The 15,365-nt window shown below is 40.3% G+C and overlaps 1 protein-coding gene across 2 annotated transcripts; it reads left to right on the top strand.

Moving 5' to 3' along the window:
• Positions 1-1,285: 1,285 nt before the first annotated feature.
• On the top strand, positions 1,286-14,196 carry HACD1 (3-hydroxyacyl-CoA dehydratase 1). 2 transcript variants are annotated; one of them, XM_030009908.2, is made up of 7 exons: positions 1,286-1,775; positions 5,673-5,790; positions 7,024-7,042; positions 7,130-7,212; positions 9,899-10,020; positions 12,344-12,522; positions 13,989-14,196. In XM_030009908.2, the coding sequence occupies exons 1-7, from the start codon at positions 1,648-1,650 to the stop codon at positions 14,069-14,071; spliced, it is 732 nt and encodes a 243-aa protein (XP_029865768.1). In that variant the 5' UTR covers positions 1,286-1,647; the 3' UTR covers positions 14,072-14,196. The 2 variants fall into 2 exon arrangements, with proteins under 2 accessions (XP_029865768.1, XP_029865767.1); XM_030009907.2 differs by having other exon boundaries at positions 1,290-1,775; positions 7,124-7,212.
• The last annotated feature ends 1,169 nt before the right edge of the window (positions 14,197-15,365 follow it).

Here is a 15,365-nt window from a genome sequence, read left to right as displayed (position 1 = left end):
AAAATAGTAAATACAGAAAATATTTTGGAAAGCTACAGAGTTTAAACCACCTTATAACTGTTACACTGAGATGAAATTTAGGTTCAGATTATCCCATATTTGTCCAGTGCATAGTTTCTTGCACTTTCCTCTGAAGCCCAAGGTTGGCAAAAACTTCTGAATTAGGTCATTCTATCCTGTGTGTAAATTCTTTTGTCTAGATTTTTTAACTGTAGGATTCCCAAAGTGGGTTATATTCATGTTCAAGTAGTCATAAAAAGCATCTGTGTATATATAATATCGTTAGTTACTATAATCTTACGAGCATACACATGGTGCCGTTTTGCCAACTACTCATTTTGCATGTGTATGTTATACATTTGCTGTTGCCAGTGGGTGTGTATTTTGAGGCTGAAAGCTGAACACCTGCTTGTGTGCTTTGGTGAGGAGAGGGAGAGAGACCGAGTTCTTGCGTGGCACATCTACTTACCTTTTACCTGAAGGCCTGTGAACTGAGACCATCTATGTGTTTTCAACATGGAGATGACCTACCCCATCCTAAAGGAGGTAGACTTGGACTCTTAAAATCTTCTTGGACTGAAAAAGTAGCATTTCAAAGACACATCCTGACCCACTTTTGGAATTCTTCTGTCTGTATGTGCCTGTGTTTGAGGTGTTTGGGCCGAATGGCCATGGTCACCATGTTTAGCTGTGGAAATGAGGAGCCCGAGGCTACATGGACACCGCCCAAAGTAGTGAACAGCATCCGCAGGCTAGCACAGATTGAGCCAGGTGTCAGGATGGCGGGTGCAGCCTGCACCTTTGAAGTGCCACGTCACACCAGTGTAGCGCAGGCTGAGGCTGCCTCCCCTTCCAGAGCTAGTCCCAGCAACACTCCCTGCTCTGGCTTTGCTTCCCCCCGCGTGTGCGCAGGGGGCAGACTTACACGACAACACGCATACTCAAACGTCGTCCTTCGTCCTTCGGGTTCTCCTTAGGCCCTAGGAAGAAATTTCCCCCCTTCTCAGGTGTGGGCCTTAGTCTTCCCTGTGTATTGAGGGTGGTGTTCATTGAGGCCTACCAGGCTGGCAGGTGTTCTCTCTGGAGGTCACCCCAGCAGGTGGCTGTTGAGCTTCTGAGGCAGGGGTCTGGGCAAGTTCCCACCCCTCGGTCTCTGACCAGACTCCCAGCTGTTCAACCCTGGACGCAGATTTCTATGTTTTCTAGAACTGTGGTGTTTTCTGTCACTTCCGTTGGGCTGGGCTACGCTCGGGCTTTCGCCTGACGGTCACCATGGTGCCGACCCACCAGCGGCTTCCTCGCGCGGGAGGGGACAGCGGCGTGACGCCCGGGGGCCCCGTGTGAGGGCTGGGGCCCTGCCCGCCCGGGGACCCCCGTGAAGGCCGCTGCCAGGCTTCGCCCGCCCCGCCCGGGGGCCGCGGCCCTGCCCGGCCCCCGAGGGTCTGGCGTGCCCCGGGGAGCCCCTGTGAGGTGGGAGGAGCGCGCAGCGCCATGTGAGCAGCTGGCGGCGGGCAGCGGCCCTCGAGGAAGACAGATGGGGTGAGAGACAGCGCGAGGTCCGGCTGTCAGCGCGGCCTCAGCCCCGCCGCGGAGGGAGCCCCTCCTCCCCGCGGGTGTGCGCCTCTCGCTCCCTGGCCGGGGGGAACCATGGCGTCCAGCGAGGAGGACGGGGGCGGCAACGGCGCGGTGGAGGAGAAGGAGAATGGCAAGAAGAGGAGGCTGGGCGCCCTGGCCACGGCCTGGCTCATCTTCTACAACGTCGCCATGACCGCGGGGTAAGCGGGCGCGGGCGTGCCGTGGGCCGGCAGCGCGGCGCCTCAGCGGGGCGGCAGGGCGGAGCGGCGGGACCCGGGGGCAGCGCGGCCGAGGTGAGGCGGGGTCCCGGGGACCCGGCAGGCTGGCGTAGCCGCGGGGCAGCCGGGTGTGAGAGCCGGGGGCGCCGGGGAGCCGCCGGGAGCGGGGATAGCCCTTGCCTGCCGGGCATTGCCTAATACGGTGCAGCGCTGCCAGCCGCCAGCGCGTCACCCCGAGCCCGCCGCAGAGGTTAAGTATAGCCGGGAGAGGAATGCCGGGCGGGGGTGCAGCGCGGGCCGCGTCCCTCGGCACAGCCGCCGCCGCCGCCCCTCCGCCGCCGTCCGCCTCCAGGCCGGCCCCCGCGCCTCGCCGTGAGGGGGCTGCCGGCCGGCCGCGGGGAGGCGAAAGCGCCCCTCGGTGCCGCCGGCCGTGCCGGGGCGGCGGCCTCGGGCGCCGAGGGGGTTCGGCCGGGCTCTCCCGGGCGGCGGTTCCCGCCTGCGGCTGTCCCTGAGAGCTCACGCCCCGCGTTACCGTGTGGGGTAGCTCGTTCAGGTCCGTGAGCCCTGATCTAAGCGAGCAGAGCTCGCCCCGGCTCCCTGCGAGGTAGAAATTTCCGAAGCCAGCGGGCATTTAGTGATGAGCAGGGGGTGGGTGGAGGGGGAGAGAGCTGTAGTAACCCAAGGGGCTCGATGGAGCTAGTGCTCCGTACTGCGATGCTTTGCTTTGAGGAAAGTGCGTATTTATTTTGAATAACAGATCATAAGAGCACTCCGGCTTATGTTGTTAGTGCTTGAAGCACATATTTTCACTTCTCGAAAACTCGTCCTGTTCACTAACTCTTGGGGGGGGGGGATCTATTAATTTCCACATGCTTAAAAAAAACCCTGAGAACGAACAATTTTATAACTTCTAGGCTGACATTCATTATGAGAAGAATTTTACCTTGGTTACTAGTGGGTGAACTCTGCCATTTGAATCCCGTAGAGCAAAACTGATACGCTGTAGCTGAAGCAAGAGTTCAAGCACTGATGCGGAAAGCCAGGAATATGATCCTAACGGCTTTCTTCTCACTAGCATCTGTGGATCTTGAACATGTATTCAAGTCTGTTCATATATTGCAGCAGCACCTTTTGAAAAGTGCTCTTACTCGTTGTAATTTTTTTCTAGCTGGCGGGTTAATGTTACCTCATAGAATTCCCAGCCTTGTGCTCCATGTGTGAATTTGCTAATGAACGCTGACTCTTGCCACTAACTTTTATACGTCCGTAGAAGATTATCGAACCATGTTAGTTTTGACCTTAGGTGCTGATTCAGTATCTCCAACTTCCTTCTCTCCCATCTTCCATTAATACCAAAAGGGATTAAGATGTGCAAAATTGCATATTTTGTGTGGAAACAGAGAAATAAGAGATAGGAACAAATTCTTATAATCTTCTATGGATACAATTTAAGAAAAAAATAAATATTTGAAATAGAACAATACTTAACAGGGGCACTACCCAGGACAAATAAGTAACAAGAACAGTGTATTTGTCCAGACAGTGCAATATAGCAAAGTGTTTCTGGAGTTTTAACAAACTAATACATAATTGCATGTTAACAACCATTCTAATAAAAAATTGCAGCTTATCTTTCTTTCTAACAAAGGTTTAAGGGACTAAAATGGCAGGTCAGTACCCAATCTTACTGAAGGTTCCAACTGGAAATGCTACCTTTATTACGGAAAGTGTTTTCAATTTCCTGGTGATTTGCAATATTCAGTAAAAGGGCTTTCCTGAGATCCAAAATCAAAGCCCCTGACAACTAAATAAATCGATCTACAGAAATTCATGTCCAAATAAAAATTTATTTAAGAAAAACATATTTGCGGTCTTTGCTTCTGAGTGTAGTCCAAGATCACTTCCCTCTGCAACCCTTTTGTTACAGAATGAGGTGCAGAAAATGCCTTGTTAGATTAGATGTATCATGACTTCTCAGGCTAGGGCTAGGACAGACCTGTTGCTGTCACCATTCATGCTGCCAGCTGGATGTAATCTCACTGTCACCTTCCTCTTGTCAAACTATAAAACAGGACAGCTTTGCTGTGAAGGACTACCAGTGATATTCCAGTAATTCCTCGTTTCCACAGTGGTGGGAGACAACCTGAAATTAATGCACTCAGACTTAAAATCCATAAAATCTAAGTAACACTCGTGGGGGCAAATTTTGGAGCTCTGGCAGATCGGATTCATGGGCTTAAGGTAGAAGCGATCAAGGAGGGGAATAATTCCTCCCATGTGGGGAAGCCTGACTATGTGAGTTTGAAATGCTGTCATGAAGTCCTGGAACGGGCTATGCCAAGTGACTGCGTAGCAGTAGCCACCCTGTGTAAGAGTTGTTAAGGGACTGATACTGAAGTACATGCCATCCGAGGCGAACAGAGAGTTGTCATGATCCATGTCATCTCTCATGCCATTACAGCAGAACGGGTCTGACCAAAGATCAGTATTTCCTGGTACCCTGTTTCCAATGTTAGCCAATACCTTATGCTTAGGGAAGAGTGTAAGAAGAGGAGATGTGTTAAATATTTATCCAAATTTATATAAATATTTCTCCAAATGTTTATATGCTCTCTGAGTATTTCTCAGACTCCTCTGCTTTGTCACTTGGGCCCTTCCTTAGCCAGAGCTCATGTCGCTGTACAGCATGCTTGCTATGGCTTTATGTAAAATGAAAGGCCTGAGTAATTGTTCCCAATATCATCAGACAAGAAATTAAGCTAAAGTTACTGTAATTTTTGTATTTTTATTTTTAAGTCTCAAATAAGCCTATATTAAAGAATTTTTGTACTTTCTTAGTCTTTGTGGACTGAAACCTGAAGTTTCAAGGCATCTCGATAGCATGATATTTGTAAGAATGTGGTATAGCTCTGCATTAAGGATGGAACATATAGTACACTATTTTGAAAATCTTACTTATATAAACATGGATTAATTATGTGGAAGGAATTGCGCATGCCTTGGGTTATTGTACGGGGTCTGGGCTGGGTGGTGGGGATCAATGCACAGTTTAGAAGTTTATTTTTTTTAGTCTCAATTTCCATTTGAGATCTCAATTTAAGTTTTATATAAAATCCCAGTTTGATTAAAAGATACTGTTACTTTCTTTTACATTGGAAGGGTTATCAGTTGGTATCATTGTTCAGTTTCCTTAAAAAAATATGAAAAAATTAGCCAACAACATCAAATGTGCTAGTTAAATATACCTGCCTCTGGAAGCCAGGAGCATAGAGCACCCATCTGTCAGCACTTTGGAATCTGATTTTCAAAGATCACTTCTCAACACTTTTGAAAACTGAATCGTAATGGTAACTTCAGTTGGAAAATTACAAACAGAAGTGTTCAGATCACTAGTCAGTTCTGAAAATTATGAGTTGAGGGGCCATGACAAATATAAAAACGATGTGCGTAGGTTCCAGTCCTTTACTTATATAAACCTGCAACCCGAAATGGTGGCTTCAGTGCCAAGTTCATCATGTGTTTTCAAATAACAGTAATTCACAATAAAGATGCATGAGGATTTAATAGTAAAAATATGTAGTCACTGCTAGTGAAAAGTCTGATGGACCTGTGGTTGTGGGGGGTCCCCTCAATTCAAGTCAATGCTCAGAAGATAAACAAGTCATTATCCTTTTCCAAGTAAAGAGATAAAAGAGTGAAATGTTTACATAACATTATATAATATTTATGTCTAAAGATATTTTTAATAATCTCCTAAGAACACTGACATGTGAAGAAGCAAAGATATTCTGTGAAGAAAATATTCTACTAAATTATTTACGGTGGATGGATATTTTTAGAATTCTAATTTGAAATGTATCCATTCTCTTTCTTTTGTAGGTGGCTGGTATTAGGTATTGCCATGGTGCGGTTTTATATACAGAAAGGAACACATAGAGGCTTATTCAGAAGCGTTCAAAAGACGCTTAAATTTTTCCAGACATTTGCTTTGCTTGAGGTAAATTTTAAACATTAGTTTGCTTTACTGGACACTGCATATCATAGGCAAAACACATTATTAACCTGAATTTAATACCAAAATATTATATTAGTAAAGTCCTTTTAACTTTATTATTTAATGAAGGTTTTTTGAGGGGGCAAGGTCATTAGTTGAAAAAAAATGGGCACATTTTTTCAAACTTAATTCTAATATTTCTTTAAATCAAATACTGCCTGGGAGCTGCTTTGAGTTGAGAGTCTTTAACTCAAAAGGCAAATTCTCTGAACGCATTCCAGCCGGCAGATCAACCCTCTAGCATAGTAGATACCTCGTCTCCATCTCCAAAGATGAGAGCTTCCCTCTTATTCCTTATACTGGACTCATTATCCTTCTGCCCCTTTCCTCTTTCTGCTTATTTCCAGACTGCATTCATATGCCCCATATAATCTGTTACAACAGGATCTGTGCAAGTTGTGCAAAGTATTCTTTAAATAATATGACTTTTGCCAACTATGCCCTAGTGGTCTCAGTTTATGGTACATCTATGGCATGAAACTGTTCAGTGTATTCAGCACTAAGTTCTTTCCCAGGCACAACAAAGAATGCCTATATATATTTTAACTTTTTTTCTCAATCTGCCTACAACATCTACAACAGTTCAAGCAACTATTAAAATCATGTGGCCAGCCGTGTATAGGCTTTTATGCTATTAAACTTTCACAATAAGTAATTCTACTCAAATCTGTCAAAATAATGAAAAGCACTATATTTGCTAAACATTACTGACCAGAAAATACAATAAATCTGAAGCTTCATAGCTGTCATTGGCAAAATTATAATAAAGTTGTTAATCCATAATGAATACAGAACATTTTAAACTTGCTATGCGTTTAGCATCCCTTATATGACTCTGTCCACACTGTCCTGTAAAATTTTTCTTTGAATAATATAATGGAAGGGAAGCTTACTAGTTGCAAAAATAAATGCTTTGTAAGTATCTAAACATGTAATATATGCAATTAATTAGGAAAATAAATCTCTTTCATGTGTTGGCACAGATCAGATACTGAGCTATCATAGCATTGGTTGCCAGGGCTCTGACGTGTATTTCTTTTAAATACTGTTGGAGACAAAAAACCATTTCTCCTTCAGAATTAAGCCTAGGTTTATATTAATATCAAAAGGCCATGTTTATAGTGTAGATAGTACCATACTATACATCAGTAACCTCCAACTTATTTTTATTTACAGGTAGTCCACTGTGCAGTTGGTGAGTTCTTTGTTTTAGTTTCTCCTGTAACTAATTAAAACATGAATTGTGGAACAGAGATAACATGTTTCTCTTTTTAAGGAATAGTTCGCACATCTGTGCTTGTGACTGGGGTCCAAGTGAGTTCAAGAATCTTCATGGTGTGGTTCATTGCACATAGTATAAAACAGGTATGTGCGTGAGCAAGTTGTGTTTTGATTGTTTTTAAGGAGAAGCTATTAATACAGTTCTCATTTCAAAAGGAAGACCAATTTAAAAATTAATGGCATTCCTACAGAGAATACTTACATACTTGAGTGCGATTTTGGAAGTTGGGGTTACGGGATGGAATTTATGTGCCTCTACCCAGGAGACTGAGTCTAGGTCTTAGCTGTGAATCAGCACTGTCTTCAGCATCGTGCCAGCTGTGGTCTGCCTAAGTAAGATCAATGACTACTGCTATTATTTACGGGCAAATCTACCACAGTGTTACCAGTTCCCTTTCAAAAACTTAAATTAGCACTTACTGAATTAATCTAAATTAAAATATGTCTTAAATTGATTTTACCTAGATAAATATGGTTGTGATTCTGCAATTTATTTTAGGAACCTTCTCAAGATTTTAATGTTATGGTAATATTAACATTTGGTGGCATGCATACAGCATTTTTTTCATTAAAAATAATATCAAGTCATCCAGCATGCCACAGTGACACTTAAGGTCCTGTATAAATGACAATAGTTTATTTGCCTGGCTGTAGGTGGTTGTCTAGTGATTTGTTAGCGGAATGAAACAAGCAGACTGCTTACAGCTTGTAGACAGGACATTCAGTTCAGTTTCTGAGGTCTGCTTTCTGTGAAGGGCATGTAAGAATTAAGTGATGGATTTTGAGTCTGTGCTCCTGAATTTCTTTAAACGTAAAAAGCTGAGCCATTAAACTGTCTCACCAGCAGATGGCATATGCCTTCCTTTCTGCTGATGGGGTATCATAGTACCTGCCTCAGTTGTCAAATCCCTTTGTTTCAATTTACAGAGGAATCGTTTTCTACACTTCATCTTTTCCTTGACTGTCGCTTTTCTTAGCATGGAATAGGCTTTTCATAGCTTTTTTTTTTTTCTTGTAAGCTAAGTGTTTTCATTTTTTCCTTAAGGGAAAATGTCTCAAAGATTAACAAGTTTTTTTATTTTGAATATTTACATGAATGCTGGAAAATAGCACTGCATTTTGCCATTTTGTTATTATCTACAGTGGATTAAATCTTTAGCATATCTGGTCATTTCTTTTGTCTCCTCTATCTTCAGTACAGTAGTTCAAGCTGTGTCCAGGAAAAAATACATCTGAATGTATGTCTGATTGTATTTCACACTGTTATTGCTTAGCAGGCATGAATGTTCAGGGTCACTTTAGGTACTGAGAGGCATGTTAGTGATAATAGCCAGACCCAGATCTCTCTACTTGACTGGAGATTTGCAAGGCAACAGATAGGAATTCTCTGCATACTTACTTAAAGCTCTTCTGCTTGGATTTAGCACTGTGACATGAATCCAAGTTTGGGTTATCAATTTTTGTCTCTTATCGCATGAGGCGAAGAACAGCCTAATTCTGTCTTTACCTTTGCTTTTTTGTTTGGATGTCTTTGCGCTTCAGTTGTTGCTATTTGTGAGTTTGGCAGTATTTTTATATCTCCTTTTCTTCTGTGATGTTGGTGAGATCCTTTCACTAAAAGTGCACCTTCTTTAACTGACACATTGAGGGTGCAATTTTATGAGATGACGAGCACTTATAATTCTTCTTGACTTTTGACAGAGCTGTGGATTTTCAGCATCTTTGAGATGTATTAAGCTTTATCACCGTGTTGCATTTTATTTTAAAAAATTGTTTCCTTTTTTTGTAATTTTAACAAAACTTGTGTTACTTTATTTTATTTCACAGACATCCCTGGAGCTTTTCAGCCTTCAGGCATGGAAGTGTATTACAAAATTCCTCCCCTTTTAAAGAAAAGAAAATTACTTGGGTGTAATTCTTCTCAGAAGGTAGTGTTTGTAATAGATCCCCACGTGCCTTCTTTGTATTTGGGGACTTTTGTTTATTTGTTCACTTAGAGTAAAAAAGAACCGATGTTTTGAAACAGCAGAGAGATGTGCTACCTACCGATGAGGCAGTTTAATGACTCGGAACTTAAATCTTAAATGGGATTGAGTGAGTTTACCCAAAGCTCCTGCTCTACCAAATACTCTTCATTTGGTGATCCATCTGTGTTCCAGCTCCTTAACTATCTTACAGCTCCCTGAAGCCTGCCAAATTTGATGATCTGCAGCCAAGTTCCAGTTAGTAGATTATACTAAGCAATTCCTTTTGTCTAAAGTTTCATGAAGACGTGCATTATATGGTGAGGAAGAAGCAAGATAAAAAGTAAGAGAAAGTCTAGGAGACAGAGTAGTGAAAACAGAATGGGTAAAAACTGATTATGAAAGGAACATATCTTCTGTAGCGTTGTTTTCTCCTTGGTGTTTTAAGAAGTAAGAAAATAAACAAGTAAATCAACCACAAATAAAAGGAGGGAGACAGTTAGACAGCATAGTGAAAATGCAGGTAGAGAATAAAAAGGAGGAATAAGCTTAATTACAGGGGTTTATATTTTTATATTTGCATAATGGATAAAGATTGCTGAGTTTGCAAAATGTCTATGTTAGTAAATACGTATGATAAAGAGCTGTACACGGTAATGGTTTCAGCATATCACTTTTATGCCAAAATTTTCTTTCTTTACAAGATATTAGGTCTGTTCCGTATATCTTAAACAGAAGTCTATTGCAGTTTGCACAGAAAAGAAGCTTAAAGATGAAGAAAGTTTTGGTTCTTTATACTTCTGCAGATCCAGAATGAGGAGAGCGTTATTCTTTTTCTGGTCGTATGGACTGTGACAGAGATTACTCGATATTCCTTCTACACATTCAACCTGCTCAACCATTTGCCATACTTCATTAAATGGGCCAGGTGGAGATGTCTTGCACTTCAGTTTCTCATGGTTCTGTGCATGTTAGTTTCACGCATGCTGAGCTAACACACAGGAGAGCAGATGTTTGAGCTTTGGTTATGTGTCAGCAGAGTGCAAGTCGGTTGCTTTCTGTACTTGGGATCATTGTTACTTGGTTTAAAATGTTAAAAATATTTTAGCTGAGATTTTGGGGTGTGATTTGTTCTTTGCTTTCTGTCTCTCACGGTTTGAACTCTGCTTTCATTTACTTTAAATTTTTTTTCCTTTATCTTTGGAGTCATCTTTTAACTTACAGTGTGACTCCTTAAGATGCTTTTGAATACAATGTCCAAAATTAAGCACCTGTGCTCATCTTTGTGGATTTCAGGTCTTTGAAAACGTGGGAGTTGTTGTCGCTCAATCTGTATGCATATCATTACTTTATGAGAAGTTCTGCTTTATCAGAGCTTTTGTAAGGTTATATCCATGTAGTGAAGCTAAATACTGACTTAGTTTAGTGCACATGAAAAGTGTGTTCCATATCAAAACTGCTTTGATTTTGAAGCATACTTAAGGTTGGCCACTACGTCACATGTGTTACAGAGACTGCATGTTTATCAGGAGACTTAACTGGAAGAGTAATAACTTAACTGGAAGAGTAATAGTCTCTGTAGCCATAATTTGAAAAATAAATGTAAGAGACAGACTTACACTGTTAGAAGGAAAATATCTAACCTACATTCACTGCAGACGACTTATTTAAAAGAGTGTGTTTATTTTCCTTTATTTTTGTTTTATAGATAATGCAGTTCTGATGCTTCTAATGCACTTTTTTGATATGTCTGATGTTTATGTCCATTCTTATAATACATTATATTTTTGCTAATACCTAAGGTGGTAGGCTTGGTTATGTTTAAGCACTAAATGGCAAACTTAAAAGTAATCAGGTCTGGTTTCAATAATAATTTTTTATGCAGGCTTCAGAAAGAGAAATGCATTCAGAAAGTACTACACTGACAGATACACTTTTTGCCACCAAGTCAGCATATCTTGAATAACAGAATTTTTGTTTCCTTATAATAGACAATAGGGAAAACTGAAATTCTCGCAGCAGAGATATATGGTGAAATATACTATAAACAAAACATTTGAAAATGTATTATCTTTTCATAGAGTCAAAAATATCCCATCAAGATTTATGGATAATCAAACAGCACAACTGGGCATAAATTCAGTACCCCAAGGGAGCTGGAAATTTCTCATCTTTAGCTTATAATTGTAAAAGATTTGTCTGTCTGTTGTTAATGGAATAGGTATGTTCTAAATTTTAGTTCAGAATTTTTACTTTAGGGTCTTTTTTTCACTGCATAGAGACAAACTGTGTGTAAGGTCATGGCATTGGTTCCTTCTTGTACCTCCCCTAACCTGTTCTCTGACCTGTGAGTCCTCTAAGCCCATTTGTTCCTAGGAGGAAACCCTTCTTGTTTGGTTGCTGCTGTTTTGGATCTCATCTCTTTTTGTCATGGAGTGCACATTGCCTCTTTCTCTCTGTGCAATGGCTCTCATTGCTGTTCCCTGCGTGAACTCAAGAGCTGTTCCTTAGGAAAAATTGCATCTCCAAGGGGCACTATGCGTAAGGACAGCACAAACCCTATTGATGACGTTTTTCATTTTATCACCACCTATGTGGCCTACGGCATTCAAACAACATTTTCTTTAAACTGAATGCCTTCACCTTTTATTTGAACATCTTCTTCCCATTTTAAAATGGATCTGATAAGTTTCTGGCACTCTCATTTTCTTTTATTTTTTTATTTCCATTAGTGGTAAATGTAGTATTATTTGGATTTCCCATGTGGCAGTGGGTAAAACAGGCTTCTGATGTTTCTCAATGTTTTCATTATCTTCAAAGAGATTATAATACATAGAGTTGACCCAGTGTGCGTGCACTGTTACAAAGATATGTAGGATCATCTGAATTTGGGATCCAGTCCTGGTCTGAATCCTGTTGGTGACAACAGGAGCAAGACCAGTAAATTTAAAAAAAAAGTCATAATTGGAGACTACAAATTTGCAGATTTTATTATTCTTTAGTATTAGAAAGTCATACAAACGTTCTGATACTTCACTGTTTTTAAATAAAAGGACTGAGGAATGCATTCTCTGTAAACCTAAGCAACACTATCCAAAGTCACTGAAACTGGTATTCTGTGCCAAGTCAGGATGTGGTCCTCGATTTTGGTGCAGGAACTACTGTAATACATTGCTGTGCCACTAATAATAGCAAGAGGAAATTTTAAATTCATGGGGTGTTTCTCACAAGGGTTTTTTTTTTTAATGCAGATACAACTTTTTTATCATTTTGTATCCTGCTGGAGTTGCAGGTGAACTGCTAACCATATATGCTGCTTTACCCTATGTGAAGAAAACAGGAATGTTTTCACTGAGACTTCCCAACAAATATAATGTCTCCTTTGACTACTATTACTTCCTTATTATTGTCATGTTCTCCTATGTACCGTGTAAGTATTATTTATCTGTAGTAATTATCAGCAATGCTGGAAACGCTGCCTGTAGTTAAATTTGCTGAACACTTTCTACTATAAAAGCCTACTTTCTGTTGTTCCAAGCTTTGCTGTGCTTTAGTTGGTTAGACTGAGATTTTCCATCCTGTTATCTGCCTCAGAACATAAGCTGTCTTAAAAATTTTAAGTGAAAACGCTAAAAACATTTCTAAGACTTGGACAAAGTAAAAAACCTTTTTGCTTACACATAGAAATGTCTGTAACTGTGTCGCCGAGAATTTCTAGTGCCTCTGCCGCTTTGAAGCAATGGCTTAAAAATTGTCCCGCAAGTTGTGCCAGAGATTTGCCTTGTTTTTATTGCTATTAATATCCATTTACGTGTTGCCCCTGAAAATCACTATTTGAGCATGCTTGGGAAAAATGTGAAGCAATATTCGCTGAGATTTCATTTTCACAGAAATCTACCCCTCAAACCCTTCTGAACGTACTTCAGTCCCTGGTTTAATCAGATCGTCCTTGTACTTCTGGATACCAGAAGCCACAGAACAATTGGCTAACCGGAGCTAAGATTAGAGACACTACCTGTCTTTCACTTCCAGTGTTATTTCCACTGGTACCTGAGCAGTGTAGACAAAGAGAAAGCAACCTTATTCAGATATAGCACCATGAATGGAGCTAGACCAAACTAGGCAAATAGAGTATTTTAGATAATCTGGACAATGAGGCTAAAAACAAGGCAAGAGATTAGGGAGAGGCATGGAGAAGCAGGAAAATTGAAGTTAAAAGGGTCTGTGACCTGCATCCATAAAAGGTATTCGTTTAAGAAGTTGACCTAAAACATGGATTTCCACAGTATGCACATTCACTGTGAAATTTTTTGTCACAAGAAATCATGAAGGCCAACGAGAGAGATCAATGTGAGTAAAAAATGTCCTAAGCTGTCATAACTTACTAACAGTTTTACTATTGTTTATATAACTTAATGCTTCAGGAATAAATCTGATTTTCTATCCATCAAATATAAGGATCAAATGTATCAGCAGGACAGTCATATAATAGATTACAGAGTGCCAGGAGAGAGGGAGTTCCTCACTTCAGACTTGAACAAGTAGGGTAAATTCGTATCCTCCTCAAAGTCTTAATTCAAACATACTGACCTTAGCACAGATTTGAAGACTTCAGGCACTGCCAGAAAGTGATTAATTCCTGTTTATACAAAGAAGGTGTTGGAGGGAAGTTTCTTGAACAGGGGGGTATACATTCAGGGGGCCTTGTCTGACTTTTGGGTAATTATTTTGCAATTCACTGCAATGTTCATGACTTGCTGTTATTTACCTTAACCAACTGCAGCGCTATGTGCCATAATTTTTCCTCAGTTCATCATTCTGCAAAATTGTATTTTTCTGTTATGTGATCAGTTTAATTTTTTCATCTAATTTGCTTTCTTTTATGCTTTGATCAAGTATTTCCACAACTCTACTTCCACATGCTGCGGCAGAGAAGAAGGGTGCTTCATGGAGAAGTGATTGTAGAAAAGGACGATTGAATCAAGCTGTGTAACTATGGTGCTTTTACTGGAAAAAAAGAGAGTAAAAAAACAAAACTTCCTGTGATTTTTCTGAGTCCAAGTTTTAAAACATGGAACAAGAATAAACAACTGTGCATAAAATAGCATGGACTGTATTATTTTTACAATTAATATATCTTCAGACTTACCTTTTCATCCTTGGTTTGACTTGGATTTTTAATTGTTCATTTCTTCAGACAAATTATTTTCTTATTTTCAGTAGGTTGACAAATAGCTTTAAGAATTGGAGTAGTTGGCTACTGTGCTTTCTGTTCTGAAAGTTCTGTTATGACCTGTAGTCATCATCAAGAACAGAAGGAGAGTTGATAAGTTGTACTAAAAGTGAGTCTTCTGGAAAATAGGGCATAAATTAACTAATGATGTTTTTCATAGACTGGATGGCTTAGATGTTATTTAAGCTTTATATTAAATAATACCTTTCCAGTTATAAGAACTGTTAGCGTGTTGTTCAACATTCTCTGAATTACAGGATCACACTGTAGAATTCCAGAAGGACTTTTGAAAGGAGCTGAATTCTTGATTGTCAGTGCAAATTTAGATCTCTGTATTTTCATTTGTAGTTTTAAAGATATATAGAATAATAGATACAATATCAGCTGGTTAAAAGTTTGTGCTGAGGAGTAGACTTGATGTGCCTACCTTTCTCTGATCAGTGGCTGGAAGGGGACTCGTTTGCAGAGGAAGACTGATTGTCAGCATGTTTCCTATTCTACATTTAATTATTTATGCAGAAAAATTATAGTATTGCATTTAAAAACTGTAGCTATAGTGAGACATTTAACTTGCTATAAATAGCTAAGTGGGATAAAATATATTTGAAGTAGCATCTTAAAATACAAATTGTGCTTTGCGTCATCCCATTGTGCAATTTTAATTACTCCCTCCCCATTAATTGTTTATACTGTGTTGACCTAATTCTATTTAATGTCTTCAATAATCTGCAAGAGGGATCTGCATTATATTAATAAAAGTTACAGATGACATTGCACTATATGATACCTGAGTGGGAGAGGTCCAACAAATTAGATGTAGCCTAAGAGAGTCAGAGAAAAGGTAATGCATTTGAGGAAACTTGGACACTTAGTGGGAGAGAGAGAAGATTGAAATGTAATAATGTAGTAAGAAGCTTGATAATGTAGCCAACAAAGTTGCTTCTGGCATCACTAATGTCAAGAGAAGAGTATACGTGCAGAAGAGCTGCATCAGGCAGCTGGAAGTCAGAATACTCCCTGTGATTGCTGAGTTAATTTTT

The sequence above is a fragment of the Aquila chrysaetos genome, chromosome 3 (assembly GCF_900496995.4).
Source record: "Aquila chrysaetos chrysaetos chromosome 3, bAquChr1.4, whole genome shotgun sequence".
NCBI lineage: Eukaryota > Metazoa > Chordata > Aves > Accipitriformes > Accipitridae > Aquila > Aquila chrysaetos.
This window is presented reverse-complemented; position numbering and strand designations above follow the sequence as displayed.